Below are 19369 nucleotides of genomic sequence, written 5' to 3'. Positions count from 1 at the left end.
GTCTAGCCATTCATTTGAAGAAGATGATATTTTCAGTAACTCAAAGAGAAGGAATTCTGCTGGACTGAATGGAGTTCTCTCTGAAGAACCTGATGCTGGAGTCACTGGAGGAATGCCTAAAACATCACATCTCCAAAGAATAATATCAATTGAAGAAGATCACCTACCTCAGCTTCTTGACAGACTGGTTGATAAGCAGCAAAGCAGATGGACTGGAGAAGATGAAAATACTTTTGAGATGGAAATGAATAACAAAGCCAGAGAACATTCAATGGAACACTCATCATCATCATCATCTTCTAGAGAGCAGCCTGTAGGGAAGGAAACACTGGCAAATGTAAGAGGACAAAGGAGACTTCACCTTGAGTAGAATGTGAAGTTCTGGGCCCTATGATTTAAGGAGAATGTGAAGGTCCTTAAATGCATCCAGAGGAGGCCCACTAAGTTGGTGGAGGGCTGGAAAGTGTGTCCTGTAAGGAGCACCTGAGGGCTCTGGGTTTGTCCAGTTTGGAAAAACAGGCTGAGAGGCAGCTCACTTACTCTCTACAGCTTCCTGAGGAGGGGAAGGGGAGAGGGAGGTGCTGATCCCTTCTCCCTGGGCTCCAGCAATAGGAAGTGTGGAAGTAGTTCAAGGCTGCCTCAGGGGAGGTGCAGACTTGACATTAGGAGGCATTTCTTTAGTGACAGGGTGGCCAGACACCAGAACGGGCTTCCTAGGGAGGTGGTCCATGCCACAAGTCTGTTAGTGTTTAAGAGGCTTTTTGATAATGCCTGTCATAAAATGCCTTTACTTTTGGTCAGCCCTGAAGTGGTCAGGCAGTTGGACTAGGTCGCTGTAGGTCCCATCCAACTGGAACTCTTCTGTTCTGTTTTATTCTATTCTGAAGGACCTTGGATGCCATGAAGAGGTGTCAAAGGTTAATGTGTCATTCCTGGAATCTAAAATTATTTAGTTTCCTGTATTTAAGTTGAAGTATGACAAATTAAGCCATTACATGAAGTGAGGGATGAAATGTACTGCAGACAAGTGCTGAACGTATAAAGACGGGAAACTCAACCTAAAGGAGTGGTAGCTGCAGACAATGTGTGCATAGATTTACATTTGAAGAACTGTTTAGGGAAAGTGAAGTTAAGCCTTGTAATAGATGGTACAAGAAGATCCAGTGGAAGGTAGAAATTGTCTTAAAAAAGAAACGAGTCTTTTATTGTTTTTGTTTTCTTTTTGCTGCAAGGTACTATTTCTCATATTCTGATACTTTGGAGTCAGCTTTGGTAGCTGTTACATTATCTGAGAAATAATGAGAGACATATCATTACTTTTTAATTATTTTTGAAAATACTTTTATTTAGCAAATTGAAATCCTGTATTTTTTCAGCTCTAGCTTTTATATGCATGTTAGCAATGAATTCACCATTCAGTAATAATCCTTAAAACAATATGCTGGAAGGTACATTTCTTTGGAGTCTAAACTAAACTACTGCTATTGCTTCAGAGTTAGCTGTGCTTGTTTTCTAAATTTAGAATCATTGTTGAGGATTACTCATTTTTAGATTCTTGAAGCACTTATTAAAAAGATTAAAGTATAGGAAAAATTGGTTTGCTTGGTCATAATTATATGGTTCTTTTAGAAGAAGCAAGCACATCTTAAAAATTATGATAGAATTATGCCATGATTACATAATAATTTCTAAGTGGTACCTTTTAATAAAACATTGAGGGTACAGAAAAGAGCTTCATATTTTGAAATTATTTAATTCAGTGCATGCTTTTTGCTTGCTGTATGACTTATTTTGCATCACATTTTCAAAGCATGGCATCACTGGACTTCAGGATGACAAAAGCCAGGTAGCTCATCCTACCCAGCTAGGACAAGCCTGTCCTGCCAGCCCTGTTCCAGCCTCTTGAAAGCTCATCCTGTCAGCTGGGTAGGAACTAGATCTTGTTGCTTATTATAACTAGTTTACAATGGCTTTTGTATGACATGGAATATTATATGCATTCCATTATGTTATTGCTTACTGCAAGGAACTCAGGCTCCTGGCTGCTGGCATAAAGCCTTCCCAATAACCATATATTCATGGTAGTTCAGCTGCTAATCCTGTATGACCTACTGCATCTTATAGGTGAGTAGAACCAATGTTGGCAGCAGTGCATGAGACCAAGCAATTGCTGTTTTATCTGGGAGCTGACAATCAGGTAGACCATTTTTCTGAGTGGCTGTGAAGATGAAGCTGCAGTTAACATTACCAGAAAAGTCACTGGGAAAGCACATAAAGGAATCCTAATGGAAATTAAAGCAGGATTTTTTGTCCAAAACTTCTGCATGAGATTTACTTCCTCTCCCCTGTCATCTTTCAATATGGAATATGAACCATTATGTTTATACTTGTAATCTCCCACATTAATTTGTGTTAAATTGTACAAAAGCTAGGTGTGTTACTTTACCTGGCTACTGTTTATATAAAGAGTGTGTATGACCACCAGGGACAAAGTATTTCAGGTCATGTAGCCCATATATTTAGCTATAGTTCTCAGAAGCACTGTGATAATACTGTCAAGCTGATGATTGTGTTTTATCTTGTTTTATTTCCCAGAGCACACAGACTAATAAGCTGGGAATGGTTTTCAGCAGGACTGAGAATGTGCTTTGTATAAATGCATGTGTGCTACTAGTAGCCTATAGCTGCCATGGGGTTTAGAATTTTAATAGAGAATGAAAATAAAAATCCTCTCTATAATTGTGGTGGGCTGTAAGCCCAGCTCATGAAACAGACATGTATTTTTGTCCCAAATATTTATAGCAGTGAATGATTTTCTTTTCACACGAATGAAGACAGCAGCTCAAGCCTTTGTTGTTTGGGCTTTTTCCCCATCAAGAGCAGCCCTCTATTTCTTCGTCTTTCTCTAAGACTTCTGTATATTTGTAGAAAACACTTCCAAGTGTAGACTTCAATGTCTCATTCAAAGGGCTGTCAGGCAGTGAATTCAGTTCTGATGTCTTCACTAAGGCAGCAGTCTCATGGATCCTGCACATCAAATGACTGGCAGAGGGCCCTTCCCTCCTTTCCTTCCTCTCCCTCCTTTCCCTCCTCTCCTTCCTCCCAATCTACACCTTAACAAGCTAATGTCAGGACCATCCATGATCTTGCTCCCCTCTTGCAGCATTGAAAGGAAACTTTTGTATCTCCCTCTTCCTTCACTGTTACACGAAATAGAAGAGACCAGCAAGGGCACCCGCTATAAACCAGCTGGTGCTACCGAGTGCTTCCCCAAGCAACTCCTGATCTACATACAAAAGAATGATGACCTACTTGATAGAGGATATAAATATTCTCTCCAGCATCCACTTAGCTTAGCCTGCAGTAAACAGGACCTGGATAAGCAGAACAAATTGTTGCTCCTTCTGCTTAAAAAGCGAAATGACAGAAACATAGCTGAATGTTTACAGCCTGATTAACTGATCTAATTCTCTGTGTCTTTCCTCCATGCTTCTGCCTGTAATATTAAACAGATGTAGAAATGCAGTAATTAGATGGTAGTTCTTGGCTCTATGATAGTAGCAGAGAGAAGAATCTGGTGGCATAAGCCAAGAAATTATGACTTTGCTTCTGTTATCTAGATGAAGATGCACTGCTTCCTCTGTGTCAATGGTATAGGATATAGCTACTGAGCAGAGTTGTGTGAAGCTTTATAAATTTTGATTTGTGGCCATGAACATAAACTGGGGTTTTTTTGTCAGTTTTATGTAAAGATCCATATTCAGTATACTTCCAGAGCTCAGTGCAAATCACTGCACTTCAGATGATCTGGAATGATGCATGGCAAACATCTGAAATGCTGAGTTATTTTAAGAAACAGAATATTGCTTCATGAGTAATGAAGAATATGATAGGATAAAACCTATTCGTTTCCCCATATCAGTCTTAAATTGGAGAGGCAACAGGATTTATAGACCAGTTGGAGGCTAATTTTTGCTCTTGCTTGAAGGAGGAGAGAATAAACTCTGTCCCAGAGCGCTTATTCAAGATCATTTTTGTGGGCAATTCAAGTGTTGGAAAGACTTCATTCTTAAGAAGATTTTGTGAAGATCGTTTTTTCCCAGGCACAGCTGCTACTGTAGGTAAGTTTAACAATATAACTATTATTATTTTTGTTCTGACAGTACTTAACAGTCTCTACTGAGATCAGGCTCTGTATTATAAAACAGAAACATACAGTTGTTGTAAAAGTAGGACATGCAAAGTGAGTTCTCCTAAACTGGAAAGCACATAATTGATGGAGAGGTTTCAGAGCAGATTCTGTACTGAGATCCTGGCCAGCACTGAGACAAATCAGAAAAATTCTACTGATTACTGTGAAGCTAGAATTTCCTTGTAGATCTCACAGTTCCGAAACAGATATCCTGTCCTCTGAGCTGCACTGTACTAACAATTCCACCTTCATATCTCATTGCTATCTCCCTAAGTAATCTGATTTTGTTTTAGAGAGAAAGTGGAATATCTGAATCACCTGTTTGAAGATTTAGCATTATACTAATCACCAAAAAAATATGTCAGACCAGTGTTTCCAAAGCCAAAGTTTTCAAAGCCTACATTATTCTTACCTTGCCTGAAGTTGTAGACCAAGCTTTCAAAAGTCAGACACAAAATCAAGGTACAAAAACTCAAGTACAGGTTATTGCAATGCTGGGTTAGTTGGGTTAAATGACCAGATTCTTTCTGCTTAGCCTGTATTCAGACCTTACTTATTCTGCAGCATATATGAAATAAAACTTACCCACTTCAAGGTGAGCTTAGTAAGGTCCCAGTTTTTCAGTGACTGTATCTTCATTAACTGGAATAGGAGCTTAGACACCTATCTGCTGTTGTGTGTTCATGTATCCTATAGACCTAAAGGCTTTCTTCAAAGAAAATGGCAAGAAAGCTTTTGCCATAGCTTTGATTTAGTGTTTAGATCAATGAGTTTCACAGGTGTGGGCTATGGCTGGCAAGGTACAGACAATGGAAAAGTCAAGTGAAAAATGTGGGGAGGAGTGTTCTCAATGAATTTCTGCAGAATAGTTCAAATTTCTTTCCTTGAGGTACAAGCAATGGATATATCCTCCATCCAGATTTTTTAATTGCCTATTGAAGGAATGCAGGCATAGATACTTCTCCATTAATGTCACTGGTTGTGTTAGTTTATTTAAGAAAGGACAGATTCATAGGTTTTTCTCTATGAGAAAAGCCTCCTCTGAGTTTGATGGGATCAATTGAAGGCTGACTTGGTTATTGACAGTCTAAAAATTCAATTAGAGAAGTTAGTTTGCTTTGTGAACACACATTTTGAAGGAGGTAACCCGGGAAAAAGCTCTCTTTTATTTCCGGTGGCTGAGCAGGTAACACCAACCCGAGCTCCCTCCCATGCTGGGGGTGGGGCTCAGGAGGCCGCTTGGTCGGGGGGGAGGTTAATTAAATAAAACCAAAACACTGGTAAAGATCCCATTGTTATGGAAAATGGCCCCAAAGATAGTGTTGATGACCAACCAAGATCCCTTCTAACCTGAATCATTCAATGATTCTGTGATTTTGTGATACAGTTCAATGTGATACAAAAAAATTGCGAGTTGTCATTAGGAGAAGGTAGCGACTGGTAAATATTTAAGACTCTAATTATTGTTATAAATATCCAGAAAATACTTACATCTTCACAGAGGAATAGAGAGACAATTAATCTAAAAGTTTAAATAAATTAATTTTTATCTCTACTGACCTAAGTGAAGTGAGCTCATCTTCTATGTTGTAAACACGGGAAGAGGTTCTCCACAGGTTCAGTCCATCTATCTTCATCATTTATCTTAGTTTCCACTGTTCCCTGTGCCATGCGTTTTTTCCCACTAACTGTAGAAGGCTCCCGTGTGGTTAGCTCAGACTAAACTAACACATTTCACACAACTGATGTTATACATTGAATTCCAGGATAAATGACTTAGACCGCTGTGGACTGTCAGATGGACCATTGACTCATGATCTGTGACTTGCAAAGTGACTTACCTTACATATTTTACAAAACTGAACTACTCTATTACCATTCACTATTTTATTGCTGGAGAGCTTCAAGCAAATAAAAGCTCTTGTCCCCTGATAGCTGGAGACTGGACATAATTTTCAATGTAGTGCCTGTCTTTTTACTTTTCTGGAATTGCTGCCATTTGCTGGATCCAGTTTTTCAAAGATCAAACAGCTTGTAAAGAGACAGCTTACCTTGCGTTTGTGTTGCAGGTGTGGATTACAACGTGAGAACTGTCACAGTGGATCACACCCAGGTAGCGCTGCAGCTCTGGGACACGGCTGGCCAGGAACGGTGAGGAAGCTTCTCTTGTGGTGGTTCAACCCTAGGAGTGAGCCCAGCTGTGTATCTGCTCCCTCACTGCCCCATCTGCTGGGATGGAGGAGGGAATTGGAGGCATGGAAGCAGCAAAACTCCTTGTTTGAAATAAAGGCAGTATGATGAAATTGAACTCAATGCCAGTCAGAACTTTACACGCATTTTAAGGTCTCACTTCCTTGAATTACCTGTTTGAAGATTTTTAAGTGTGGACCCAATTCTGCTTCTTGGGAGAGGAACAAATATAGGAGCATCCCTAATAGAGCCAGTGGATTCACAGTTTAGCTCATTCCCTTGCAGCACTAATGTGCTGATTTGCTGCTATGTCCACTGAAAAACTGCCAGTCTTTAAAAAAGATTCTTAATTACGCTCTGAAAAGTTTAGTACCACACTGTTTCTTTAGGAGGAAGACTGATTTTAAAATGCATCTAGAATTATTTCTATAGCAGAAAATACCTTAATAGATATAAAAGGGGTTTATTTTTTTTACTAAAGCAATACCATTGTAGTAGAACTCCAGGTTTTTGTAAGGTTTCAGTGGTAATTTCCTTCCCCATCTCCTCACCTATTGTGTAATTTTCTATTACTAAAAGCAGGGATGATAATGACAATCTATGTTTTCTATATGAAGCTTGGGAAAAAGGTCTCCAAAAACCTATCTAGCTTTAGAAGAGCACTTAGTGAGGGGAAATTTCTGCTCCAAGCTTAAAATGGAAGAGGTGAGAGAAGATGAGATATGCAGCTAATTATCCAGCCTAACCCAGAATCAGTTAAAGAAGGCAGGGTGAGCTTTTCCAAGCACCTTCTTTTAAAAAATCCTTTTGTATTTTTAATTTTTTTTCCCCAATAATTTATTTGCCTTTGCATGGAGGAATTACTATAAATTTTAACTTGTCAAATTGTTGCTTATGTTGAAGAGAGCTGTAACCAGATTCTTACTTGTAGGTACCGAAGCATTACCAAGCAGTTTTTCAGAAAAGCTGATGGTGTCATTGTGATGTACGACATAACAGCAAAAGACACATTCATAGCTGTCAAGCAGTGGCTGATAAGCATTGAGGTAACTTAACATAACTTTAAATCTAAGCCCTGGTGTCATTCTCTACCTTCTTCTGAACAAGGGCTGCTAGCAGGGTAAAACAGAGAGCACCATGTTTCTTGTGTTGTCAAAATAATGGGTTTTTTTGTGAGTTTGGTCTGCACTGTTGCCAGTGAAGTTGTTTTTCATCTATATTTCTATGAAAAAAATCATAGTTTCAGGGTTTTAAGGATTTCGAATTAGTGGTGGGAAAATCCCAGCATGGAGTCCTCTGATTTCTCACTAAGGGAGCTGAGCTGATGACCCCCACGGGATCACTGCTAACACTGAGAGGTGTTTTGGATCAGTGGTGGTGATCTGGTGATCACTGATCATCACTAGCACTTTGCTAACCAAGGGAAAAATAGAATATATTGTGAACATAAACCATAAACTTAGAACTATGTAATCTACATTAGTGCTGTGAAACTGCCTCTTGGAGGACAGTTCAGTTTCCTGGGGATCATCCTTTCAACCACTTGAAAATAAAATCGTAGTCCATGCCACTGAGTGATATCAGTTTATTAAAAATTAAAACATGTTAAGAGCGTAAGCAACAGAATTTGCTTGTGGCCAGAACAAAGAGTAAAAATAAAACTGAGGCAGCTGCCACAAAGGGCTGACTTGTAGCAAGAATGAAGTGTGACTTCCTGTTTGTGCACTGAAAAAGTAAGGGACAAATCGATATGCAAAGATCATTTAGTCTGATTTCATTTGGCATATGCTCTAGTACAACACACTGTTCTCCAAAATAGCCAAGAGGTGGCTTTGGGAGTTCAGATTAGGACTCAGTCATTTCAGTACCTCCAAACAGTCATAGTTATTCCAGATACGAGTAGTACTGTTAGTATGCGTTTGAGAAGAAATGGCCCTTGCTAATTATATGATCTTAATAAATCACTGGCATGTTTTAATTCGGTATGGTGAAAGCTAGAGGAGCATTGCTGATTTTGATTCAGAAAAATGGAATCTTGTGGTCAAAACTTTTTTCCAAGCTGTAATAGTTCACTCTTCTTTACTAACTAATTTTTGTTTGCTGCAAACTGTTGCTAAGTTGGACATACTGCCAAGTCCATCTATTGCTGTAGCATTCAGCCCACCTAATGAAAGCACTTACTGTGATAATTATAATCCTTTTCAGAATGATTTTTGATTTCTGTCTATTCTATGTATTTTTGGGGGCCCATTCTGTGTATTTCTTCATTATTTCGTGTAATTCATTTGGCATAATAGTATACCCAGGTGTTGCCATTATTTTTCCTGGCCATGGAATTAGAAAAACAGTGGCTGTAAACACATAATATCTGAGCCTGTGTAGCATGGTGGTTTTCTCTCTCCCATTTTAATACAGAGTCTAATGAGCTTCTGTGCTGTTATTTAAAAAAATCCCTAGTCAGTGTAATCTTAGAATTATGTCTTTCTCATGTCTTTTATCCAACTTCAATTCCTGACATGTTTGTAAGCAAAGTGGGACATACCTGGTTTGTGTGAAGTCTTAAATGTCTTGTTATAGTGTGACATTTGTTAGCTTTTATCCTCTTCCTCTGTGATCTTTTGAATTCAACACTTCAGTTGATATTTGCTATTTATTCTGCAGGATGCAGCTGGGGAGAATGTGCCTGTTCTTTTGCTGGGTAACAAAACGGATAATGAAAAGGAGCGCGAGGTCCCGATGGGAATGGGAGACCATCTTGCAAAGGTGCTGTACTTAGGGATCTCCTTACAAGGCTTGAAGGTGAAGGTTTTAAAATGGAGTCTCTATGTGTCTAAATTCACAGAAACACAGAGTAATGTTAGTCAGACAGGTATCTTTTGGGATTAGGAACCCCATCACACTCTTCAATTCAGCTTTCAATGATGTAAGTGCTGATAATTATAGTACTTAAAACACTGCCTAGATAAAGAAAACACCGTAAAACCAAACCAATAACATAAAAAACCCTAAATCAAACCAAAAAGTGAGTGGAGAAGAAAAATACTTAAGAATTCGGTCTCATTGTGTCTCCTCTGTCTCTCTTTGTTCTCTCTTTTTCTCTTCTTTTTTTCCTTGCTGCTTATTTTCTCTCTCTTTTTTCATCCCTTTTCTCTGTGAAAGGATTCTTAACACAGAGATAATTTGGGGACCTTTTCTCCCTCCTACCTCCTGTAAAACCACAGAAGGCCATCTGTTACTCCTGTGGTAGGAGTAGAAAACATGTTTACTTTTAGTAACTTTCCATCAAGGAGATAAAATAAGTAAAGTTAACAGTCTGCATCTACCAGAGCACTGGTATTCCATGGGCATAATTTAAGCATTCAAGGGACTGCAAATACCAGATACTTGTTTATATTCTTGTGTACCATGCCCATCAATTTTTCCTTTGAATTTCTTTATAAAGTGCTTATAGCTTGAACATGAATACCTGCAGAATATTCATTTATTTAGAAATAAGTCATCAAAATATTGCTGAAATATTCACTGAATTGGTAGGAATATACCCAAATTAAACAGTGTGCTGGTTTTCACATATTTACCTGTTTTGCCTTTGAAAATAGATTTACTGCCAGTAATAAAAATGGTATTTTCAAAACTTGAAGTGCAGCTTAATTTTTCTTCCAGGAAAGGTTGCTGCTAGGCAGCTCTCTGTAACTGAAAGAATTAGGCCCAGATCTCTTTCTATCTCATTTTGATTATTCACATAGCCTTTTGAAATTATACCTCCCTATGCAGGTTTGTGTCCATTATTTGATTTTTGTCAGAGAGGGTTATTAGCCTTGAACTTTATCCCCCAAAGTTTCTCCCTTTAGGAAACGAGCTTTATTTTTTCTCGTGCATGGAAATGCAGATAATTTTGAGACCCTGGAAGCTAGGAGGGACTCCAGGGTGTAACACTGAATCCTTCTGTGAAAAAACAAGTTACACATACATACTAAATGGACAGAGAGTAGGTGTCTTGCATGTCATCTTGCTCTAAAAAAACTGTACTAGTAAAACAAAGATGAATCATTCTAGTATGCAGAGCTCACAGCCCACCAGGCTATTAATTCTAACATGTCATGCAAGAAAATAAAATGTTTTGCATAAGTAAAACAAAAAGTTGTCAAATAAGATGGTTATAATCAAATGAATGGATCTGAATGACTCATTTGAATGTTTGAATGTGCTGCCTGAGGTAGTTAAAAGAAGAAATGATTAATGGCAATGGATTAGTTGAAAAGCAGCATAGATATAATTAAATTATAATAATTTGCTTGCTGAGCTAATTATAACCATGAATTTTAATGAAATATTAATTCTTGCTAAATGGCCGTGTAATTCATATGAAACCACATACCACTATCTCTGTTAGTGTATGCAGTTAAGTTACTTACTTTGTGAATAATCCCATGAATTGCTCCTTAAAAATCCCAAATACACAGGGCTGGATGCTGAGCTGATACTAATTTGTATAGCCACACTGGGTGAAAACAAGCTCTTCTTGTGCTGACACAGAATCAGTTTAGCCTGTTGGCCCTGTAGTCCAACAGTTTTAAGGACTGTTTCAGTGTCTAATGGGATGGAATTGGTTTTACCCAGCTTTTTCTATAGCCAGAAAGTCACATTTACTTTCAGGGGGCATTTCAGCCCAGCTGTATTAACCCTTGCTTTGCTTCAGTCCCACATCTTCCAAGCACTGTACTGTATTACAGCTTTGGTCAGAAACCCAGGGGCTTCCACTGTAATGCACTTGTCACTTAACTTCTCTACAAGGTGGGCAGCACTATTAATTTTTAAAAGGAATAATGGCAGCCTGAAGAGAGTTGTTTTTTAAAACGACTGGTAGTTCCAGTGTGTTTGTTATACCCCGTGAAAGGGAAAATAGAATGAGCACAGGGATTGTTGAAGTCTATTTGACTTCTTTTAACAGAGGATCCAGAAAGAAAACTCCTTATAACAAATTTCTCTTTAGCTTAGCTTGATCCAGTGATCAAGAGTTCATATGAGCACAAGAGAGAGTATTCAGATCATATTGTGAGTGTCCAGGATCAGCCAATGTTCTGTTTGAGTGGATAAATGTAAGCACTGCCAATTATTTAAATAAAATGCCTCATGATAAAGGTGATGCTCAGGCATGCTTATATCTGCCTGATTTTATTTTGGCTTTGCACATACTTCCTGAGTGATCTTAAATGGGTCAGTAAATTCTTCTCTATCGCTGTTCTTCAACTATAAAATAAGATAATAATGCCTTGTCTTGCCTTGGCTTTGCAGAGTATATGTGCTTCATGGAATGAGGACTGTTTCTGTGTATTCATACAGTGTCTCTCTCCTTTGTCAACCTGTCAGTGCCATTCTTACACAAATACTGCTAATGAGGGGGCTATTTTCAGAGTGATGCTACTTTACAGGACAGAAAATTGCCCAGCTCTCTCTGATAATAATTAATTTTCCTCCCTATTCTGTAGATGTCTGCTGATTTGTAGGTAGGTTTTTAAAATCAAGTAATTGCCAGTGGTCTCCAAAGTTCAATAGCTAATTTCTGGATGGAGATGGCTGACATTTCGTTGCTTAATAATTATATGTGTCCTGCCTGCTCCCAGTTTGTGCTCCTTGTGTATTCTATCATTAAAAGTTTTCTCTCTGAATCAAGAAAATGGCATGTTGTATTTCCAGACTGTCTTCCCTTTCAGACAAGAATATTTTTGCTAGACTGAATTAAGCACTCATTATCAATTGAGTTTAAATTGTTATCTTTCCATCCAAGCAATTTGTTGAAAAATCCATTCAGATTCATTTCAGCATATTTGAAGTTATCACTGAGAGCTCTCCTCTAGTGACACTCTCTTCTATGTGGGGAAGATGTTGGAGTGGTATCACTCAGCTTAATTGACATGAAATACTTATAAACTGACCACAGTACGTTTTCTATTAGAGTTCTGATCAGCTGAGCAGAAAAAGAGAGTGTAATTTTTATTTCAAGCTTCTGTTTGCACAGCTAGCAAGAAATTTGACCTGGTCAAATTTTATCTGAAAACTTTTCTAAGAAAAGCAAGAGAATCATAGGGTTGCATCATTATAAATGTTTTACATCTTCTAAAAAATCGATAAAATGTATATGTCTATCCAACGCTAACATTGCCTGATTTCTTCCTTCTCTGCTTTTTTGTGCTTATCTTGTCATCAAGAAATTATTGTGTGTTGCTCAATCTTGTTTTTCACTAGAACAAACAATATAACCATTGACAACATATTCAAACCTGACATTGGATAACTCTGGAACACTCTTTTTAGAGCTCCTAAAATAAAATACTGTATTTATGAAATTCTTTTCCCCACTTTTTGTCTTTGAAATTTCATGAAGATGACAAAAATTTCCAAAAGTTGTGCAATTTTGGAAGCATGGGATATCAGAAAAAAAGGTCAAGCCAAAACTAAAATACCTGGTCATCTTAATGGAAAGTTTTGAAAACTGAATTATAAGTGTCTTCTGAAGAGTGGGTAAATAAGTATAAGTGCAGCAACCACAGTTAATAACAAACAAATGAAAATATGCAGACGTGATTGTAATTTTCTAAGGTACTGATTTACTTGAATTTTAAGCTACTGCTATAAATAACAATAAGACACAGAGGAAAGTGGAAAGTGAACAGAAATTTTAAATCTGGATGGGTAAAAGGACATGTAATACCACAGAGGCAATGTAGGTGACCTTCATTGTAGTAGGTTGTGAAAGTAGAGTTTCTCTTTTTACACTGGAGTGAGACATTTTGCAAAAGTAATTGAAATGGTCTTTCTCTTTGGTTGTAGGATTACAATTTAATTTTCTATGAATGCAGTGCATATTCTGGATACAATGTGGAAAAGTCTGTGCTTCACTTAGCTAGGTAAGAAGAAAACAAACAATGAGTTTTTTATGTGTCTGACTGCCCTGTAACTGATGACATTGGGAATTCTCTTTGTTTAATTAGTTTTATGGTATATTATATTATATTAGTTTTATATTTATTAGTTTTAGGTACTTCACTCAGGGTGGTGAAATATTCATTGCTTTTAAACTGCAGCCTGACCCTGTTGCTCTGACTGAGCAGGTACTCAGGTTCATAAAGAGTTATGCTGGAGAAACTCTTTATAGATCCAGAAATATCTGGATTGTTGTTAGGAAAGCTGACAGCCTTGGCTGTTGTGATAATTCTTGCAAGAATTTCCTGAAGGTTTGGAGAAAAATACTTGAAAATGAATGCTGCTGACTCCTTGCAGCAGGACATTGGATATGCTTCCTTCTTCCCTCTGCTCATTACAGCTCAAATTCTGCTGTCTGCCTGGGGGCTGGGAGACAGGAAGAAGTGGATTTTTGAAGTTATAGAAAGGCTAGAGGTAAAGATACAGGAAAATATGGCCCCTCTGAACTACTTACAGAGGTGAAGACACTGGTAATGAGTTGGCAAATCGCTAATATTTTTGTGGAAATCAGTGAAACTTTGTGAAAGTGTTGGTAATTGATAAATGTCTAGGCAGCCAGATTTTTTTAGTTTTGTTCCAGCCTTAAAAGTCAAACATGAAAGTCACTGTTTTGAGTCTCTGTAATATGCAATAAATATTAACAATCAGCACTAACTAGATTTTTCTAACTAAATGAGCAAAGGCTGTTGTGTGATGCGGCCACCATAATTGTACTTTTTTGTTTGTTTGTTAGTTCACAAAATTTTATCATCTTCTGTTCAATCTCTGGGCGATTTTATACTCTTGGGAAAATGTTTTTTTTGTTCTATCTCTTGTGGGTTTTATTGAATTTTTTCCTTACAAGTATTCTTTCTTTGCCCCAGGATTTTAAAAGAACATGAAGATAAAGTGAAAGAGGAAACTATCGAACTTCAAACTGATACGAACAAAAAGTCATGCTGTATGAGGCAATAAAATGCTGAGGCATGTTTAGACAAGTCATACATTTATACAACACTACCTGGCACTATCAGATTTGCTTTTATCTTCCAAATATTTCTTCTGCTGTGTTCTGAGTGTAGGTGTAAGTGAAAGTTAAAATCTTCTTATGATCTGATCTTGCTTTTATAGATACTGTCTTTAGTTAATTGACAGTGCATTTGGGGCACTAAGTCTTTTATTCTGTTTGATGCCTAACACCACTGAATCCTGCTTTGTCATCAGGCTTGTAGAAGCTGCCACATTATTAAGAAGAAATAATTTTATGGGAAGAAAACTATTTGGAATATGAAGTAAATTCTTACTGGTGTCAATGACCCATCCTCTGAATACTGCTGATTTAATTTCTGTTCAGACTTTTAGATCTTGATTTTGTGCTATGCTCTCTTTACAGTTTTTTAGAAATTGCCATAGGTGTAATTTGTAATTCAAAACATGTTAAGGCTGACCGAACAGCTCTTTGTCTCCAAAAGTCTGTCACAAAAAGGGTCATAGAAAATTTTGGAGGTAGAATTTTCAGAAACAGTGGATCTTATTTTGAGGAAGATATTAAAAAACTTACCAGCATTTAATGAGTGAAAAAATCTCACCAAAATCCAGTGAGATATTGCTCTTTTAGCAATGCTAAGAAAAAATTCCTCCTCATGTAGCTAAACACATGACTGATTTTTCAAAAGCAGCTGCCACACAACATTCCTCCAGGGCCTGATAGCACTGAGACACAGTTTGCCCATGGGGGTGCATTTTAGAAAATCATGGCCCACCCTGGATCATAAGAAACGCAAATGTCAATTATCTTTTGAAGATTTTGTGGAATATAAATGGAAATAAGAAACTTGAGAGTGTGTCACTCAGCCACCACATGATCAGCAATTGTTCCTGGTGGGATAAGTCTTCACTGCATCCTAATTCTGGTAAGCATTCAAGAACAAGTATTCACAATGGTGAGTTTGTTGGGAAAGTGGAACCCATGGCATGATTTAGTTCATTAAAATATCACACAAGATGGTAGATTTCATTATATAAAACTGTTATAGACATTATGTTCTAAATCTATTTTCTAAATGTTTTTAAAAAGTTATTTTTCATTAAACTAATGAATCAATATGAAACTGAAGATGAATGTTAAGCACTAGCTCAATAGGGAACTCTATTTTTGGGTAAAACCTTTGTCAGTAATTAATTGTGCTCTTTGGATTTCAGTCTGATCAAAGATGTTTATCTAGTTCCAAGAACTCCATAATAGGGATTTATAGACTTTCCTCTGCAGCAATTTTTATATCCATAGCAGCACTCAAATGCACTTTCCTATGAGTTGGAATCCCTTCCCTATCAGGTAGAATAACCAGGGGTTTACTTCTATCAGGAATGATGAATGAACTAAGCAGACCAGGATGAGCTGATTATTAAGAGTTTTTCCTCCTTGATTCCTGGGAATCTGCTCATCTGAATGAAAAAAACTTAAGGAGCAAAATGAGTATCCATTACTGAAAATCAATAAGATTTCTGTTCACTTCCCAGGGCTGCTTCTTGAAGTTCATTACTGGTTGTGGAGAGTTATCGACTGTGGCATGTTATCCATCATGGAAATCTTAGAACTGAACCATCTGTGTTCAATCCTGGCTGGAGCTGAACTAATGCAAACTGTTAATTTAAACATCAACAAAAGCAACACTTTTTCCCAATTTCAACTAGGAAAGAAGTGTCATCAATTTAAATATTGGCTCTGCCAATTGACTTTGAGTGATCTGTTCCCCCATCAATACTGGAATCAGCAATATTTCCTCCAGCCTCTGTCAGTCTCAGAAAGACAGTTTGAATTCTTAATTTCAGCTTTCTTGCCTGTGATTCTAGCCCTACAAATGCCCAAATTCAGATCCTTAACTTCTTTTTCCCTGAAGTTCATACTGGTGCAGTCAAGGACCCAGGCAATGTCTTCCATCTCGAATTGATAGCTGTGGCTGCTGCTGATCCTTTTTGGAAGTCCAGCCAAATCCCAAGCTGAGTACACATTGCAAAGGTGCAGATACACACACAGTACCAATGTCAGCAGCCACACAGACAACACAGAGATTGATGTCTTCACTGCTTGTCACCCACGTATACACAAGCAGCATTTCTATAAATATGAAGACAGATAACCTAATCCTTCTCTTCCTTTCCAATAGATCAAGACTGAAGTTTGCTGATGAAAATGTGTGTGTACACAACTCCTATGACTTGCAGTGCTCTCTTTCTCCCACTCTGCCCTACACCTCTCCCCAGGATCGAGCAGAAAATAAGGTTTAATGAAAAGACTGAACGTCCTGCAGCTATGGAATACAAGGCTCATTCAGATAAATTCTGACCAGCAGCTTGCCTGCATACAACTGGTCCCTTTTATTCTACCTTCTCTTGATTTTTTTCCCATGCTTATTCTTCTTCCATCTACCCTGACCCTTCCCCTTCTCTGTCCTTCATATCCCAAAGAAACAACTTGTCCCTAGTTGCCTTTTCCCTACTAGTCCCAGATTTTCTACATTTGTACCCACAAACCTATTTCTTCTACCTAAGTCACCTTGAGTTTACGTGTTGTTATTTATATAGCTACTGAGGTGCTGCTGGCCTTGCAAGTTTCCACTCCCAAAAGAGTCCCAACTATTTGTGAAGTTACTTTGTAACTCCCCTTTATCCACCTGGGAAGTCCAGGCATTGCTCAAAGTGCTGTTTGTAACAACTTTCAGCTTCTCACTCTGTTATTTGCTGTGTTCACAGCTGCTTGTGTCATGTCCAGGGTTTCTCATGGTCCATTTGGTTATTTAAACCTCAGGCCAGGGCTTACTCATCTGTTGGCACACCTGAACAAACAGCAGTAACTGGTGGATTCAGGCTCACTGAATTCAGGTATGAATAACATGCTACAAGGCTCTACTCGTGGACAGATTCTTCTGTCCATCAAACTGGTGGGGTCAATTGTCAGGTTCCCATGTTCCTGGATGCTGACTGTGTTGCTGAGTTGCTGTCTTCTTCTGACTCTCCATCAGGATTTCATACTTCCTGACAGTATTTTTCTCAACTCTTCAGGAAGTTAATAATGACTTAACAATAGTGAAGCTTCCTCTTCCTCTTTTTTTTCTTTTTTTTTCTTTCCATTTTATCATTCCAGCTCTCCATTGGGAGAAATTTATCTCTGCCTGGTCAGGTACCCAATACTGACAGATCTTTGGATAAGCACAATACAAAGTCCATTTGTGTGGATATTAACAGAGTGCTCCTAACCCTTTGGAACTGGATGTCCATGAACTACTGAGTGCCAATCAAAACAGATTCCAGTTTGCCCAGATGTGAATGGAGCAACAGTGGAAAAAAATCACTGCACAGCATAACATTCTTGAGAGAAGTGTACAGTACCTCCTCACATACCAGATTTAGGGAGCAACCTGCAGCTGTTAAAATGGGAACGCTCCACACACAAGGAATATGTGAGGAACAGACCACACTGAAGCAAGTTTGCCTCTGAAACAACTACAGTCAGTGGTCACACCCCATGCTGGAGCAGGGACAAATGAGGAACAGGACAACTGGCATCCCTAAACCCAGGACAACTGGATGCATTGGGATTGAATGGCTGAAACCATATTACCTGGGGTAGCAGAAAGCATTACACACATGCCCACAACTTCTTGTGCTGCCTGTTGGCTCCCTGGACAAATTCTGACAGTGAAAAAAAAGGAAGCTGAAACTTGGGAACAGAGGAGAGAAAAAATGTACATGAATACATTTGCCTAATGGTTTACACTCTTTTTCTTTCCCCAGAACCTCAATCATCAAAAAAAGATTTGTGTACTTTGGTAGTAAATTAACTCAAGTAAAATTTCCCAACTTGGGACCATTTTTGTTTGCAACATCCGTATATTGGCAGAATTTTCTATCATGTGAAATCATTTTGGAATAAATCCACTTTATCATCTGCACAAGTGGGATCTTGTTTTAGAAAGCAGAAACATGCTCATAAAGCTCATCAGTGGCAACTTCCTGAATTCATCTGCAGCTGTTGAAATAATGGGTTTTTTTGATTATTGAAATTACAGGAATTGCAATAGCACTCATACACTTCTGAAAAAAGAAGAGAGTTGGGTACTTTGGCCTGTTTACACATCAAACAACTAAAGTTCTTTTAATATGAAGCTAGTAAAAGGCATCTGATTATTATCAGATGAAAACAGGCTTCTCAAGGGGAAAAAAAACAACCCAGTAGGTTAAGTTTACAGGGCAGGTATAAAAGTTAATTTCTATTGCTAATCTGAAATATTGTATGCATTGACACTGAATCCTTTCAAATGTACTAGGAGTTGAAGGACATTGGATTAGTCAGACAAGCATTCCTTATTTCCTTTCAAACACTGAAGAGGGAAGTGTTTCAAACAAGTCCAGCTATACTGGACAGCTGTGTTTAGCTTCTGCAGTTGTCAGTGCCTTTTCTGCCACATCCTTCTCCTGAGCACAACAATCATTACAAGAAAAACCCAGATTCAGAGGAGCTTTCTCTCTGGAAATGTCTGGTTTTCATGGGTTGAACAGGAAGGGAGTAGGGAATCCTGCAGAACCAAGACATTCGAGTCACATATTATGTGGCTCTGAATCTTACTCCAGCACTCCCATTACTTGAGCTGCTGTTTGTGTGTGTGTGGGCAATGAACCGTGAAGACCCTGCTGTGTTTTGTGTGGCTGAATACATCAGTGTGTTGTGTATGCATCTGCACCTTTGCAGCTCAGGTTCTGGCTGGGCTTGCAGAAGGGAAGAGCAGCAGCCACAGCTGCCATCCCACTATGACATACTGTGTTTTGTCTTGTGCCATCTTTGCCTCACATTGTGAGATCCGTGTTCTTTTTCTCAGACCATACATAATATGCTTTTTTAGGTCTTGTGTCACTGTATCCAGCTTAATCTTTTTTTTTGCTGTCTTCTTAATGATGTTGCAAAGTGAGTATTATTAGCTTTGGAACATCAGTCTGCCTATTTGCAGGATTAGTGCTGCTGCAGCA

At 38.3% G+C, this 19369-nt stretch overlaps 1 protein-coding gene and 1 long non-coding RNA gene across 7 annotated transcripts in view; one reads left to right on the top strand and one right to left on the bottom strand.

The window, feature by feature from the left end:
- LOC148224711 (uncharacterized) overlaps positions 1 to 14254 on the bottom strand; it is a 39443-nt gene extending 25189 nt beyond the window's left edge. Inside the window, exon 1 of the long non-coding RNA XR_015801272.1 lies at positions 6244 to 14254. This is a non-coding gene — a long non-coding RNA (uncharacterized LOC148224711). The remainder of the gene's footprint in view (positions 1 to 6243) is intronic.
- CRACR2A (calcium release activated channel regulator 2A) overlaps positions 1 to 18297 on the top strand; it is a 55200-nt gene extending 36903 nt beyond the window's left edge. For 3 of the 6 annotated variants that reach the window (XR_015801267.1, XR_015801268.1, XR_015801264.1), the window contains 8 exons: positions 7 to 337; positions 3989 to 4121; positions 6262 to 6343; positions 7314 to 7428; positions 9044 to 9145; positions 13214 to 13290; positions 14230 to 15258; positions 15866 to 18297. Coding sequence is in view for 1 of the 6 variants with exons in the window: in XM_014891540.2 (XP_014747026.1) it covers positions 7 to 337; positions 3989 to 4121; positions 6262 to 6343; positions 7314 to 7428; positions 9044 to 9145; positions 13214 to 13290; positions 14230 to 14320 (931 nt within the window). In the remaining 5 variants the exon portion in view is untranslated. Of the gene's footprint in view, positions 1 to 6; positions 338 to 3988; positions 4122 to 6261; positions 6344 to 7313; positions 7429 to 9043; positions 9146 to 13213; positions 13291 to 14229 lie in introns of all 6 variants that reach the window. The other 3 variants (XR_015801266.1, XR_015801265.1, XM_014891540.2) reach the window with 3 other exon arrangements.
- Positions 18298 to 19369: the final 1072 nt, after the last annotated feature.

Source organism: Sturnus vulgaris, chromosome 2 (assembly GCF_052056855.1).
Source record: "Sturnus vulgaris isolate bStuVul1 chromosome 2, bStuVul1.hap1, whole genome shotgun sequence".
Taxonomy (NCBI): Eukaryota; Metazoa; Chordata; class Aves; order Passeriformes; family Sturnidae; genus Sturnus; species Sturnus vulgaris.
The sequence above is the reverse complement of the archived record's forward strand: the minus strand, read 5'-3'. Positions and strand labels throughout refer to the sequence as shown.